General features: G+C 31.8%; 1 protein-coding gene across 1 annotated transcript; it reads right to left on the minus strand.

Moving 5' to 3' along the window:
* Positions 1-6,880: 6,880 nt before the first annotated feature.
* On the minus strand, positions 6,881-10,974 carry LOC131626471 (oligopeptide transporter 3-like). Its single transcript, XM_058897285.1, has 6 exons — positions 10,362-10,974; positions 9,825-9,922; positions 8,373-8,942; positions 8,036-8,291; positions 7,758-7,940; positions 6,881-7,665 (listed from the first exon to the last, which is right to left on the minus strand). The coding sequence occupies exons 1-6, from the start codon at positions 10,869-10,871 to the stop codon at positions 7,051-7,053; spliced, it is 2,232 nt and encodes a 743-aa protein (XP_058753268.1). The 5' UTR covers positions 10,872-10,974; the 3' UTR covers positions 6,881-7,050.
* Between the last annotated feature and the right edge of the window lie 5,958 nt (positions 10,975-16,932).

A 16,932-nucleotide genomic window follows, 5' to 3' on the forward strand; every position in this document is an offset into this window, starting at 1 on the left:
AATGTTTTCAACACAAATTAATTTATGTCACTTTCAACACCTCATTCAACCATCTATTGCAAACATTCAACTATTGAAAAATATATTCAACACCTCTGTTACAAGTGGTCTAATGCAGAAGCTCTGATTTAAGAGTTACTGTATCTTTTAATTTACTGGTACATGTCATGTCCCCTCAAAATCTGTGTTTGAATAATGGGACTTCTATCCTCTCCTTCATTTTTCTTTCCTTCCCTCTCCATCCTCTCTATCTCTCTCTTAATCTCACTCTCACTCATCATTAAAAAACAAAAAATAATAAAGAGAGAATGAAATTAAGAGAGATAGAGAAGATGGAGAGGGAAGGAGAAAAAAATAAAGGAGAGGATCCAAAGTGTTGAATAATAAAGTTTAGAAAATTAATAATAATTCTATTAAATAGGAACTTCTGCCCTACACCTTCTTCTACGGCTATTGTTTCTATTTTTGGAAGTATACTTTATAATTTTTTAGGAAGCATAATTTTGGATTTTTTTTAATGTAAAACGAAGATGTGACTCATTTATTAATGAATTTGGTGTATGGATATAGAGTGAATCCGAAAATATATCCCTGAACTCAGTTTTGAAAAAAAAATTAGGGTGAATTTCACCTTAAAAGTGTTTACGTAAAACTTAAGTGCGTTTGAAAATACATTTTTAAAATTTGAAAGGACATTTTCAAATTTTCAAAGGATATTTTCGAATTTTCATAGGATGCTTTTTTACTATATAGGATGGGATAAGAAATTTTCATATTTTATAAGATTGTTATGAATAATAGTAAATAGATGTGGATGTTCATTTTCCCCAATCTTTCTAAATTCCTTAACTCCTATAAATTAAGTTTCTAACCTTTGTGTATTCCTTGAGTTAATGGTTGTTATTGATCATGTACTATAAATATGGATCATGTTGCAATGTTAAGGTAACTTGAAAGAAGATGATAATACAATATTACTTTTTCTCCCATTCATCTCTTCTTCATCTCTATATTGTTTTGTTTTGGTTAATTTCATAACACGTTATCAGCACGATACTCTACAACGCGGGTGATGATATAGTCATGTTCTACGTTATTTTTCTAATCTTAATATATTTGAACCAATATAATATAATTCATGTTTTTGTTACTATTTTTTCCTTCATATAAATATGTTTATTTTTTATATATTTTGTAGAGAAATTGATTTACCTTGTACAATAATATTAGATTTCTTTGATCATTCTTGTTAAATTCCAGAAGAATTTAACATTAAGGCATTTCTATATGTTTGCCCGGAATTGAATTTTAACACATAAAAGTGTTAATTTAATATTCAAGCCCTGAAGGATTGCACAAAGAATAATTTTTCTCGACCGTTGTTTATGAAAATAGTTTGTGATGTGATATTTGTAGAACTAAAGATTAATATTAAACTATCTCCAAATTATTGTTCAAAGATTGAGTTTAATCGATTATTGTGATAATTGATGAATTTCAGAAGAATTCAATATCCAATCACCTTTAAAAGGTCGCATCTATAATATTATTGAATCTTAGAAGGATTATAAATATTATTATTTTTATTAGTAAAAGATTTGTGATTGAGTTCCTAAAGAACTACAAAATGTGATTGAGTTCCTGAAGAACTATAAAATAAAATTTGTGATTTCATCATGATATTAATGAATCTTATAAGGATTGCATCTATACTAGTAACATATCCCAGAAGGATTGCATCAGTTATGTTAAAAATTTGAAAAATGATTGCATCACCTATATTATCGAATTCTAGATGATTGAATCAATAATAGTGAAGTATCCCAGAAGGATTTCACAAAGAAATTTTATTTTTCTTTTATTGATGATTGTAAAGATTTGTAACCTACATTTTTTGAGAAATAAAATTTCATAAAAATGATCCAATTTTCTTTCATAATTTAATGGTATACATCTATGAAGGATTGCAAATATTGTAATTTTCTAAGTAAAACGAAGCTCTCAGGATAATATCAATTGTGATCTTCATGCATCCCAAAAATATTTCAAGAGTAATATTAAAATATCCCTGAAGGATTTCATAAATTTTTGTTGTTGTATCGATCTAAAAATTCATAATTTGTAATATGTTCATTAAAAGATTGTCATTCCAGAAAAATGACACAAATGATTTTAACGCATCCCAGAAGGATGGTTATATATATATATATATATATATATATATATATATATATATATATATATATATATATATATATATATATATATATATATATATATATATATATATATATATATATTTTAGATTATTGTTTATAACAAATTATTTAGATAGTTCCTGAAGAACTTATCAAGCATCCCTGAAGGATAGAAAAATAAATTATTTTTATAGTTCCTGAAGAACTTATCCATCCCTGAAGGATAGTAAATCAAATTAATTATATGACGATATAATTATAGTGATATAATATTGTATGATTAAATATGTTTAATTTTATAAGGGGTAATTGTTTGATAATTATATGATCATATGTTCATATGAATGTATTTGATTAAAGTGTTTAATAATGAAATACTATTATATTGGTTTTGACTTATATTGGAGGTATCAAATATCTTTGTATTACACAACACAATTTGGACAGAAAATGTGTAATAGAAAAGCTACCTTCTTTTTCCTCAGACTTGTACTACACTTATATTAGTACAATTGAAGCACATGTCATTGTAAACCAGTAGTTTATAAATTACACTTAAATATGTCGTTGGTAAAACTGGTTGGGTCATCTCGGATATAATATGATGCGAATAATTTGTATTGAAGAACCAGAAGTTACTTCAATCCAGTCAATTGTTGTGTGTTTGTAAAGGAAAATAAAAATGTGAGAAATTACATTTTGATGACATTAATTGTTGCATCGACTAAAATATCATGCATATGTCTCTACTCACAACCAGAAGTTTGTGAAATTATTTTCTCAACTAATTATACTAAGATCTTGTTTTATGGATTTTTTTTTCTAGAAACTCATGTATAAGTATCACATATATTATTAAAATTGATATTGAATATCATATATATTCATAAAAAGAAAATGAACCCGAAGATCCATTTTTTAGACGTCTAAAGTTAATTATATGGTTGATACTTATGAGATCATCAATTCTAAATTATATATTTGAAACACCCTAAGTATGATATTAATATATTTATTCGCATTAAGCCAACAAGATACTATATCTTAGTCCTCCCTAATTTATTCTAATACTTCTCATCTTAGTGAACATTTGGATGTGTTGTGTAAATTCCAATTGCTCCAATATAATACATTAAGATGAGTCATGATAGAATATTGGAAAAATATAATAAAATGACTCTCAATTTTGAGGATATAATTTGAGAAAATAATCAAATACTTGATTGCAGCCCAGTAGGCTGATTATCACTTGATAAATTAATTTTCCCAATATTAGGGGGAGGGAAATGAACAGCTGAAATCATGAACAAGAAGTTCAAATGAACAAGTTAAAATAAATTGTTGTCTTGATCCTCGTACAAATCAATATGAACCAAAAGTTCAAAATATTATTCATTTGCAAAGTTTATGAAATAAATTATCAGCTGGTAATACTCCACTCAAAGTGGATTCTCCTATTGGATAATATAATATTGCAAATGAGTTGTAGCTGCGCCTGAAGCATGGTATGAAAGTCGGTTCCAATGTTAAAAGTCCTCTACTAAGAAAAGAAACTAAAGATGACCCAAGTGAGGATATGAAAATGCTAAGAGCACTTTGATCTAATTTAATTTTCAGTTCCAGAAGAACAAATCAAGTACTTGAAATATGAAATAAAGAGATCTCGATAAATTATGTCATGGATGAAATGGAATGGAACCGGATTTGAGATAACCAAATAAAGTCAATATTGACAATGTCTTTGTATACAATATAGCGCTAAAAGTGATCAATGATAACGAGGATCATGAGTCAAAGTCTATTAAAGATTAGATACTAAGTGAGAATTGGCCAAAATAAATATATTCAATTGAATATGAATTAAACTCACTTTACAAGTGACTCACTTTTGGACCTGTAGTCCGAACACCTCATGGTGTGAAACTAAATGGATATAAATGAGTTTTTGTGAAAAAGAAAAAATAAGAATGATATAAAGTTTGATTTATTGCTCAATGATTTTCACAAAGACCTAAGATTGATTTTGATAAAACATATTCACCTGTAGTGGATTCAATTGATTTTTGATAATTAATTAGCCTTGTAACACATGAAGGGCTTAATTTAAACATGATGGATGTAATGACATCTTATTTATATGGTTCACTTAATAGTGACATTTACATGAAACTCCCTGAAAGGTTCAATATACCAGAGGCACGTAATTATGGATCTCGAGAAAACTACTACATCAAATTGAACAAGTCTCTGTATGAGCTGAAAGAATCTGGATGCATGTGGTATAATCGCCTCAGAGAATATTTACTAAATGATGAATATACAAATAATTCAATTTGTACTTGATTTTCATAAAATGACGTGGAAAAGCATTTGCAATACTAGTTATTATCTATGTGAATGACATACATATTATTGGAACTCTTGAAGAGCTTCCAAAAGCTATAAATTCCTTAAAGAAAGAGTTTGAGATGAAGGACCTAGGAAAAACAAAAATTATGTCTAGGCTAACAAATTGAGAATTTGGACAATGAAATATTTGTACATCAGGAAGATTATATAGAAAAGTGTTGAAACATTTCTATATGGACAAATCTCATTCGTTGTCTACTCCAATGATTATTATATCATTAGATGTAGAGAAAGATCCTTTCAGGCCTCAAGAAAATGATTATATAAATTGTTTGGTCCTGAAGTACCATATCTTAGTACAATTGGAGCACTAATGTACCTTGCTAATTATACACGTCTCGATATATCGTTTGTGGTCAATCTATTACCAAGATACAATTATTCGCCTACATGAAGACATTTGAACGGAGTCAAACATATACTTTGTTATCTTAGAGATGCTGGTTACTTGTGAGATTCTCAAAATAGTAGATCAGAAACAGGTTATTTGTTTACATGTGATGGTACAACCATTTCATGGAGATCTATGAAACAACTCATGGCAACAACTTCATCAAATCCTGCATAACTATTAGCACTACATGAAGTCGCTTCGAAGAAGACATTTTAAGCAACAACTACAAAGAATATCACCACACATATAAATGTTTGCATGAGGGGGAGAAATACATATGTTTTGCACTCTTTTTCCCTTCACCGTGGTTTTGTCCCACTGGGTTTTCCTGGTAAGGTTTTTAACGAGGCAATTCACATTCAAAGGATATTGTACTCTTTTTCCTTCACTAGAATTTTTCCCACTGGGTTTTCTCTAGTAAGGTTTAACGAGGCATATCCTCAATGAACATCCAAGGGGGAGTGTTATGAATAATAGTAAATAGATGTGGATGTTCATTTTCCCCAATCTTTCTAAATTCCTTAACTCCTATAAATTAAGTTCCTAACCTTTGTGTATTCCTTGAGTTAATGGTTGTTATTGGTCATGTACTATAAATATGGATCATGTTGCAATGTTAAGGTAACTTGAAAGAAGATGATAATACAATATTACTTTTTCTCCCATTCATCTCTTCTTCATGTCTATATTGTTTTGGTTAATTTCATAACAAAGATCTTATTTAGCCTCAATTAAACTATGGCAAATTCTAAGCCTTCTAAACCTGTGCGTATGTTAGCCAGAGCAGTTAAAGGAGCAGTTAAAGGTGAAAGATGCAGGAAGTTTAATGGTGAAAATTGCAAAATCTGAAAAAAGTAGGTTGAAACTTAAAACTCAAACTTTGGTGTCTAGTTTATAGATATGCATCCCTCTTCCTAGAGCTGTCAAAATGGGCTAGCCCATATGGGCCGGCCCACCAGGCCCGAAAAATCATAGGACTTGGGCCTCAAAATTAGAGCCCATATTTTTCAGGGCCTTTTTAGCCCAGCCCTAAAAAGCCGGCTACCCATTAGGGCTAACCCATATGGCCGTGGGCAGCCCATTAGGCCCGCATAATCATAAAGTTTAAAAAAATTTATTAAAATTTATATTATCTTACTCCAAAATAGCATATTGATTTTTCCCACTTCACTAAATTTTATCTCTATTTTATTTAATCTTTCTCTTTTAAATTTTATACATTAATTTAATTAATATTTTTCATCGTATTATAATAGTTTTCTCTTATAATAAATATTCAAGTATTATTTTATACAATTTAGAAATATATCGTATTTAGAAACACATTAAAATATTTATAAGAGATAATATAGTACTTAAAAATGTATTATGTTTAAAATAACATAATTTTTAATTTTATTTATAATAAATATTATGGAGTTTTTATTTGAATTTTTTTAAATAAAAAAGCCCATTTAGGGCCGGGTAGCCCGAAGCCCATCTACGGCCGGACTCGGGTAGTAAATCTCGAGCCCATATTACACATGGCCTTTTTGGCCCAGCCCTAAAAAGTTCAGGGCCCGCTAGGGCCGGCCTGTTTAGGGCCGGGTAGCCCATATTGACAGCTCTACCTCCTCCCTTCAGGTAAGAAAGTATTGGAGAGAGATCAAACTCTCCCCGTTTCACAAAATGCTCTCAGTTCTTACCTAATTTGTGTGTGTGATCGATAAGATGCTTGAGGAATCATAATCCTTTTGGTATTAGATTCCATGCCACTTCAAAGCATGAGTGTCTTTCACCAAAATGAATGAATATGTAGATCACCATAAATGAATGTATCAGACTTCAAATTTTGTTCCATTACCAATTCACTACATATCTATTTAATAAGGCAGGTAAAAAAAGACAAAAAATGAAAACCCTTCATCATGGTAACAAGCAAGAAGCATGTACACATTAATTGCTAAGCAATTGGTTATTGACGTAGTCCCTTCACCTATACTCCAATCCTAATTTGATTCCCACCCCTGAAGACAAAAACAGATACAAAAGAAAAAAGTGCTTTCTCTATTAGAATACAGGACAACCATCAACTATAATTCCTGGTGCAGTAGGGCAAGTAGCTAATGGGCAATGGTCCAATTCAGTTCCCCACCATTTAAGAGTATGGCCTGCATTTTGCAGAACAAAGAAAATCAAAACACCCATAAAAGCCGTGCCTGCATCAAGTGCCGCCGATAGGACGTAGTTATATTTCTGCCACCAACGTTTGTGGAAGCGGAACACAAAGAAGTTGAAGATCATTCCGGTCAATAGCCAGCTTGCAATGTTGGTTGGAGTTGCGGGTGGCATGCCAGCAAAACCATAAGATATAACCGGTATGTTGATTAGAGGAATCCATTTTTTGTTAGGGTAGATTTTGCTAAACACCCAAACAGGAACTGGCAACACAGCTCCAATCAAGAATAACCATACGAGGTTTCGGTACAATCCACCGGGTCCAAAGAGTCGTCTTGGCCCGATCAAACCCCATATAACTGATGCATCGAATGTCACTCTGTATTTCGGGCAAGTCCAAGGACTGTCATGGTGAGCTTTATCATCCATGCAAATGTCCTTAATGCTTTCCAACATCCACCAAGCCACCGAAAGGTTCACCACTCCAGCAACTAGAGTTCCCACCAGCTGTTTACACATTTCAAAAATAAATAATAGTTGATAAGAAAAAAAAAATACAAAGAAGAGCTTAAACTAGGAGACTTCGAGGTGAAAAAGACCTGTGCTGTGTACATGCAACGAGGAGGAATTTTCATGTAGTGCCCGAGCTTGAGATCTGACAAGAAAGAGAGCGCATGGACCGTGCTGATTCTCCCATAAATCTTAAAGAGCAAGTTTGCAATTGGTTTTCCAGGAAGAATATACCCAATCATGAACTGTGCTATAATGTCATATCCAGGTTGCTGAAAGATAACCACCACTTATGTTACAATCAAGTTTCGAGGGGAAAGAAAAGTACTAAGCTAGAGATGGAAGAAATATTGATTGGAGTTAATACCTGGTTGGTAGTTGCTTGGATGACACCAATTGGGAGGGTAACAACAAAAGCTAAAGCAAAAGCAAAGAGCATACCCCACCATGGAAGTTGCACATCCACTTTCCACACCAAAGACATTAATATGGATAGTGCCATGCTTCCAAATAATAAAATGAGGAACCACCATTCTGGTACTGTCTTATAAGCCTTCATGAGTCTACCATGCACATCCAATTTTATATTACTCATTGCTGTCCTGCTCTGTCTCAATATGTCTCTGCGAACACGAAACTATGTCAGTGAGCGTCACAGTCTATAAGAAAAAAATTTATCATAAAGACTTAGAAGAGCAGCCTACCTGCCATTAAACAATGCTACGTGTGTGAGGGTTGCCGTAAACCTTGCGAAACCTGATCCAATAGATAATGCGAATAGAGGACTAAGGTATAACTTGCTATATTTGTTGTATGCATCAATGTTAAGATCATAATTCTTGGTTAAGATCTTAGTAGTGTCATATTTTTGTCCACTGTGAGTGAACAACTGATTAGAGAATATAGGAAACTTCCTAGCGTCAAAGGTGTTAAACTTCCAGTAACATATAGGTAGAATTATATAGATGAACATGATAAATCCAACCCCAACATTAACAATGGAAGACCATGGTGCAACAAGAGGACTGCCATGATAAGCTGAAATCCCAGCCCAATCAAATGTGAAGGCGCCAACTCCAAGTCCATGGTAACCTGATCCAACTTGCTGTGCTGTTATACTATTTGGCCACACGTAGCAAACCCATGACAAGAACGTCAAGACTGTGAAAAGATATCCAGGGAGTGCATAATATAAGAAGCTTAGACCCATTGCAATGAGGAAAAACCGCATCCTAGTAAGTCCTTTTGATTTTTCATCTTTTTCATGGAGTGCCCTGTAGCATAAGGTTAATGATGTAATCAAACTAGTATTAGAGAATAAAAAAGTAGTAATAAACAAGCAACAAAATTAACTTTTTGAATAAGTAATTGGTTTTTACTATTGTGTAATAAGTTCTTTTGATTAAGATTCTGTCTTTGCCTATTTGTCAATCATACAACCAAAGAAACATTAGAGAATAGTTTCTTCTTCACTGCCATAATCTCTAGTCTAAGAGAATCTTACATCAACCGAACAACTCACAGCTTGTGAAGATGCGCAGTCCACAGCATATTTACAACTTGTCAATTTTGGTATAATGGCTGTTGTGTTGTGCCCACTAAAGTTAAACAAAATGTCTTTTTCTATTGTCTATTTCAAGCTAGTAATTACAAGTCAATGATAAAATTGATTAGCTTTAACCTTTTACTTATTTAACAACTCCATTCACTTTCTTTTTCTGTATAATTGGGATGTTTCTATTTAGCTTTGCACTTAGCAGCAAGAAACATCACTAAAACAATCTTGCACACATCAAACTTGAAAATAAATAAACAATAAGTAATTGGTTTTGCAAATTGGGTAATATAGTACACAACACCAACAATTCAGATCGAAGGTGTGTCAGAGACACAACACAACACAACACTGACACATATGACACATATGATCACAGATTCACATTCACATTTACTAACATTTTTCATATTATTACTGGTGTCCGTGCTTGATTTCAACATGTCGTGTCAGAGTGTTCGTGTCTAGTGTCTGGGTCGTATTCAAAGCTCTTTCTTTGTCAATGTGCTTTGTAGTTAGCAAAGGTTATTCAAGTAAATAAAGGAGTTGCAATTTCCAATTAAATTAAACGTAATATTGAAGTAAGGGTAAAAGAGTGAACCTAAAGAGAGAGACTTGTGCAAGGTTTGCTGGCCACCACATCTCAATTGGGTCCACCAAATACCTCCTCAGAATCCCAGCCCATCCATACCCTATTAACTGCAAAACCCAATTTACAACATTAAATTAAAATTAAATTTCACTTAACAACTATATAAAGTAAATTTATCACAGAATATTTTCACAATAAAAAATATATATTCTAAATTAAGTTCAACTCATCTTCCACACTTTTTCATCATCAAGTCCAAGCATAAAAAATGGTACAAATTCCAGATAGACTTATAGATAACAAAACAAATATACAGACAAAATAGCTTTTAAATCTGCAAATAAAATACTTCAACCTTCACGGACCTCAAAGACAAACTTCATCAATTCATCATTTAATAATCATAATATAAAAAAAAAAAATATTTAAGTTAATTAAAATAATTTTCAGTAGTGGAATGTTAAAAAAGAACTAATTAAAAATAAAAAATCATATATAAAAAAAAAAAGATAATCGTAATAATAATAATTAATAATTAAAAATAACCTGTGTGCTTATGACGATGAAAAGAGCAAGAAGAAAACTAAGATTTTGTTTATAATAAGCTTTCATAATAGTAATGGCACCAATGGAGTAAGCATCACCACCACCGGAAGAAACACCGCAATTGGCGAAAATAGTGATGATAACATGCTCCTTCATGTTAAACGGACCAGGATTCAGCGTAAACCGCCATCCAACAAAACTGTACTCCTTCGTCGGAAGAGTTGCGGCCATGAACTTTCCGATTGGAAGAACCGCGATTTGCATGAGAATGGCTGAGATAACGAGAGGCTGAGTTCTGAAAGTGAAAAACGTGTTGAGAAAGATGAGGATAACGCAGGAGGTTATTCCGAGGAACCATGACCGGAAAGTCATGACCGGAAGGGACGGATCGTCGGTCTCCGGGACGACGAGAGCTACTTCTTCAATCGGACATCGGTCGTCCGGTGGTGGTGGAACGCCGTTTGCGGCCTTTTCTGTGTCGCGAGTTGGAGTTGGATTTTTCGGTGCCATTGCTGAGAGTGGTTGTTAGTTTGTTTTTTTTTTGAAGTACTTCACTCTCACACAGTGAAATTCTTCTTCTACTACTTCTTTCTTTCTAATGTACTTGTGATGTTGAGTAACAATGTGGTGTTTATAAAAGGGTCACGGGATTTGGTGTAAATTCCCAAAATGACCCGTGACTTTTTAAGTGTTAAGTCAAAATAAGTTCAGTTTTTTGGAAACAGTTGTAGGCAACAATTAAACGGTGCTCCGGCGTGTGAGTGGAGGTGGTGAAAACAGTATAACACGTTTCTTTTTTTTCAATTCCGTCGTCCGAAGCTGACATGTCATACCGGTGAGAACCGTTGGAATGCCACGTTGGCGAAATGGCCAGCCTCATCAAATAATTGCAATTCATTAATCAGTATAATTATTGTTTCTTAATATTTATACAAATGTCAAAATAAGTATAATTAATATTTTTTAATAACATTTATTGAAATTTCATATGATTTAATTTGACTAGAAAAATGTTTACTTATTTTTTTTAATATTTTATTAGTAATAAGAATTTGTATACATGTCACATCCCCTAAAAATTTGAAAACTTAGGAATAGGTAAGGCTGCGTTAGACTTTATAAGGTCTGAGTCTAGTCTACGATAATTATAGATTTTTTTTTCAGTGTAGCCTTTTTAGGAGTCTACCTTGAAAACCTATTTAAAAATCTATTTCTCATTAAGGTTTTCAATTAATTTGTATTACTTAAGAAGCCTTATAAGTTGACCTATATATGAATATTTAAGTTGGTCATTTTTTCGAATATATATATATATATATATATATATATATATATATATATATATATATATATATATACCAACTTATTTAGCATTTTTTTCTAATATATATGTATATATAGGTCAATTTATTTAGACTATTTTTAATATATATATAAAAATATAGGTCGGCCTATAAGACTTCATATTTTTTTAATAGCCTAAGTCTGACCTATGTAATTAAATAGGTTTTTAAAAAAATTTAAGTCTAGTCTTTTTTATCAAATAAGTCCGGTCAGGTCTGACCTAAAATAGGCTAGGCTATAGGCTATAGGCCCCAGTAGCCCGACGTGACCTATTCTCATCCTTACGCCCGAATTAAGACATGAGCAACTTCATTAGCTTGTCTCCCATACTTTAAATCTTTTAATATAAGTTATTTTATCTTTATTTTCTTTTATTTGATTATTAATTTTTATTTGACTAATTTATTTAATAATTTATTGATTTTAAAATTATGCTGAAATATTCATATAGTACTGTAGTCAAATATTTTCCATTTGACTCTATTTGATCATAATTATTTTAAATTGCTCTTTAATTATTTATTTTGATTCTCATTAAAAAACAAGTTATTAAAGAGTAACACTTTTGAAAATACATTAGTATTCAATATGAAATAAAATTATTTTTTTTACTTGTTTATTTATTTATTTATTTAAGGTGAATAAACAAATATGTAAATTCAAATCCACACTATAGAATTGAATGTTGTTGCACAATTATGAATTAAATTGGTTTAACAAAAAAATAATTATTTATATAAAAATAATTATTATTTTTATAATTATTTTTGGAGAAATTAAAATTTCTCAGATATACTTATCAATTAATAAAAGTGTAAATCCATTTAAGTTTTATTTAATTTTACTTATCAAATTACTATTCAAAATTTGAGGAATAATTTTTAATTAATGCAATTATATATAGACAAAAAATACCAATTGTTGCAAAGCAAATATAGCTCAATTAAAGCGAACTTCAACATGTGAGTATGAGTGGCGAGAAGAGTATTACACACTTCACCTTCAATCTTTATTATTCATATAAGTGGCGAGGAGAGTATTACACACTTCATCTTCAATTTTTGTCGTTCGTATTTGTCATGTCATACTAGTGAGTCTGATATAGAAAATCAGTATTAATTTAAGGAGTGATTTTAATGTCATGTCAGCACAAATTTATTTTACTTTTTTATATAAATCTTGGAAAATAATATTGGCACCACTTAAATTATTTATATTTTTTTCCAATTTATAAGTATCTCATTTATCTTACCATAACTATTATACTTTTTCCATTTAAAATATTAAACTATAAATGAATACTTTAAAGGTTCACATAGATTTTTTTTCCATTTCTCTCTTTTTTTAGGTTGAAAATTTTTAATGATATGTAACTTACATATTCTGTTTTTTAAGTTCTGCAAAGTTCTTATATAACAATTTATCATCATTCATGACACATTATTTAATTATATAAATATCGTAAATTTTAATTATAAAAATATGTGAATTGATCAAAACTGTTTGAATTAGAAATAAAAGAATTATTTACGTGAATGAGATAAAATAGAGATACCAAAACAAAATTGCAATTTAATCATTTTTCTTTAATAAATTAACAACTTTTATCTATAAAGTATATATACATTATCTCAATGTTCCTAAAATATGTTGTTAAATAAAAAACTAGTGATTAAGAAATGTGGTTAGACCTAACTCAACCCTATAAAACTGGCTTGTAGGGTAAGGATTGTCCCCACTTATTAGATGAATAAACGAATATGTAAATTCAAATCTGCACTATTCAAAATTGAATGATGTTGCACAATTTAGAATTAAGTTGTTTTGTAAAAAAAAAAAATATTTTTAATTTATACAAAAAATAACTACTTTTTCTTATAATTATTTTTGGAGAAATTATAATTTCACAGATATATTTATCAATTAATAAAAGTGAAAAATCATTTAAGTTTTATTTAATTTTACTTATCAAATTATTATTCACTATTTGAAGAATAATTTTTAATTAATGCAATTATATAAAAAAAATTATTGCAAAGCAAATATAGCCATCAATTTAAAAGGTGCTTGGGGCATGTGAATATAAGTGGCGAGAATAGTACTACACACTCCACGTTCAATCTTTATCATTCGTATATGTGGCGAGAAGAGTATTACACATTTCATCTTCAATCTCTGTCATTCATATTTGCCATGTCATATCAGTGAGTCTGATATAGAAAATCTCGTATCAACTTGAGATATTTTAATGCCATACCAGCACAAATTTATTTTACTTTTTTATATAAATCTTGGAAAATAACATTGGCACCACTTAAATTATTTATACTCTTTTTTTGTTAAATTATAAGTATCTCATTTATCTTATCAGAAGTATTATACTTTTTCTATTTTACACATTAAAATATAAATGAATACTTTAAAGTAAAAAAAAAAATATTGCTTTTTATATTATTTTTACTTAATAAAAATATGATAATTAAAAATTAGAATAAAAAATATAGATTTTCTTTTGTTCAAAATGTTATATAACTTTTGTCTAAAGAGAATAAAGAAATACATGGAAAAATGTGAATTTAAATAATTAGTGGTGTGAGATATTAGATCGAACTCTAGTATGGTCGAATGGTAGCTTCTTGGTTCGACAGGATTAAGCATGAAGTCGAAGGTTGTTCACATGCTTGTGTCGAAGATGCTAGGGTTGTTAGCATGTTAAATTAGGTTTTAGTGTTTAAATCCTAATTTTTTAAGTTAGCTTGTTTATTAAGTTGGCTTGTGTAATGGGCCTTGTGGAAAAAAGTCCATTAGTTAGTATGTTAGGTTTGATTATAAATAGCATACTAGTCTTTCATCGTTGCTAAGCTGCAAATCCTAATTTGGGGTGAGAGAGGTTATTTGTTATTCTTGTAAACTTATAATCTTGTTTTAAGAGAAAGTAAAAGAATAGCAGTTATAACTAATCTTGTGTTCCTCTTCTTTCTTGTCCTTTATTCATCCCTTATTTTATACTTTGTTTGTGGCATTGAATTCATAACAAATTGGTGCGGTGAGCGTGGAGAAGATGCCTTCAACAAAGTATGAGATTGAAAAGTTCACCGGAGTGAATGATTTCGGTCTGTGGCGCTTGAAGATGAAAGCCCTACTGGTTCAGCCGGGTTGTTTGGAAGCGTTGAAGGGAGAGGCAGCCATGAATGCAGAATTGACGGCAGCGGAGAAGACGAATATGATCGAGAAAGCACACAGCGCAATTTTGTTGAGCCTTGGTGATAAGGTTCTCCGACAGGTATCAAAGGAGACGACGGCATCAGGGTTATGGGTGAAACTTGAAAGTTTGTATATGACCAAATCGCTGGTAAATCGACTCTACCTGAAGCAAGCTTTGTATTCATTCAAGATGATTGAAGACAAAGTGTTGGCTGAGCAGTTCGATATGTTCAACAAGCTGATTCTTGATCTTGAAAATATTGATGTGAAGATCGATGATGAAGATCAAGCGCTGTTACTATTGTGTTCTTTGCCTCAATCACATGCTCACTTCAAAGAAACTCTCTTGTATGAAAGGGAGTCCCTGACCTTTGAAGAAGTTCAATCAGCCCTGTATTCTAAGGACTTGAACGAACGAAAGGAGCATAAACCTTCGACTGTTGGCGAAGGTTTGGCCGTTAAAGGAAAACTCTTACGAAAGGATGGTATGTTCGACAAGAAGAAAGGCAAAAGCCAGTCGAAGTCTTACAGTGGTGAAGCATCTGGCATTCGATGCTACCATTGTAAGAAGGAGGGTCACATAAGAAAGGTGTGCCCTGAACGCCTGAAATATCATGGAGGTAAGGATAATGGCAACGCTGCCATTGTTCAAGATGATTTCGAATCATTTGATGTTCTTGTGGTTTCAAGCAGTGACTCGAGAAGAGAGTGGATTATGGATTCAGGTTTCACTTGGCACATGACTCCAAACAAAGACTTGTTCGAGGAATTATGTGATCAAGATGGTGGATCAGTATTGCTGGGAAACAACAAGGCTTGCAAGATTGCAGGTGTTGGATCTGTGAGGTTCAAACTCCATGATGAGTCAATAAGGTTGTTGACTGAAGTCAGGTATGTTCCTGATTTAAAGAGAAATCTACTTTCTCTTGGTGAATTCGACAAGAAAGGATATGTTTTTCAAGGAGAGAAAAGTATCCTAAGAGTCATGAAGGGTTCGAAGGAAGTCTTGAGAGGCGTGAAGAAACAAGGCTTGTATACCCTTGAGGCTGAAGTTGTAAGTGGTGCGACAAATGTTGCATCCACGAAACCTTTATCGAAGACAGAAATCTGGCACATGAGATTGGGCCATGTCAGTGAAAAGGGTCTGGTCGAATTAGGAAAACAAAATCTGCTTGGTGGAGACAAAGTCGAAAAGCTGAAGTTTTGTGAACCCTGTGTACTTGGAAAATCTTGCAGAGTGAAGTTCAACAAAGGAAAACAAAGAACACATGGATCCCTTGATTACATCCATGCTGATCTTTGGGGTCCTGCAAGGTGTCCATCACATTCAGGAGCAAGGTATTTTCTATCCATAGTAGATGATTATTCCAGAAAATTATGGGTATTCATCCAGAAGACTAAGGATGAAACTTTTGAGAATTTCAAAAGTTGGAAGACTCTGGTTGAAAATCAGACTGGCAGAAAGGTCAAGAGGTTGAGAACCGACAATGGCCTTGAATTTTGCAATGAGGCATTCGACAGTTTTTGTGTTGCCTCTGGTATTGCAAGGTTGTATAGTTAGATCCAAGGTGGAGATTTGTGAGATATTGGATCGAACTCTAGTATTGTCGAAGGGTAGCTTCTTGGTTCGACAGGATTAAGCATGAAGTCGAAGGTTGTTCACATGCTTGTGTCGAAGATGCTAGGGTTGTTAGCATGTTAAATTAGGTTTAGTATTTAAACCCTAATTTGTTAAGTTAGCTTGTTTATTAAGTTGGCTTGTGTAATGGGCCTTGTGGAAAAAGCCCATTAGTTAGTATGTTAGGTTTTATTATAAATAGCATACTAGTCTCTCATCGTTGCTAAGCTGCAAATCCTAATTTAGGGTGAGAGAGGTTATTTGTCATTCTTGTAAACTTTTAATCTTGTTTTAAGAGAAAGTTAAAGAATAGCAGTTATAACCAATTCTTGTGTTCTTCTTCTCCTCTCTAATTCCCTATTATACTTTGTTCTTGGTATCATTTTTTACAACAAATTGGTGCGG

Source organism: Vicia villosa, linkage group LG1 (genome assembly GCF_029867415.1).
Source record: "Vicia villosa cultivar HV-30 ecotype Madison, WI linkage group LG1, Vvil1.0, whole genome shotgun sequence".
Classification (NCBI taxonomy): Eukaryota; Viridiplantae; Streptophyta; class Magnoliopsida; order Fabales; family Fabaceae; genus Vicia; species Vicia villosa.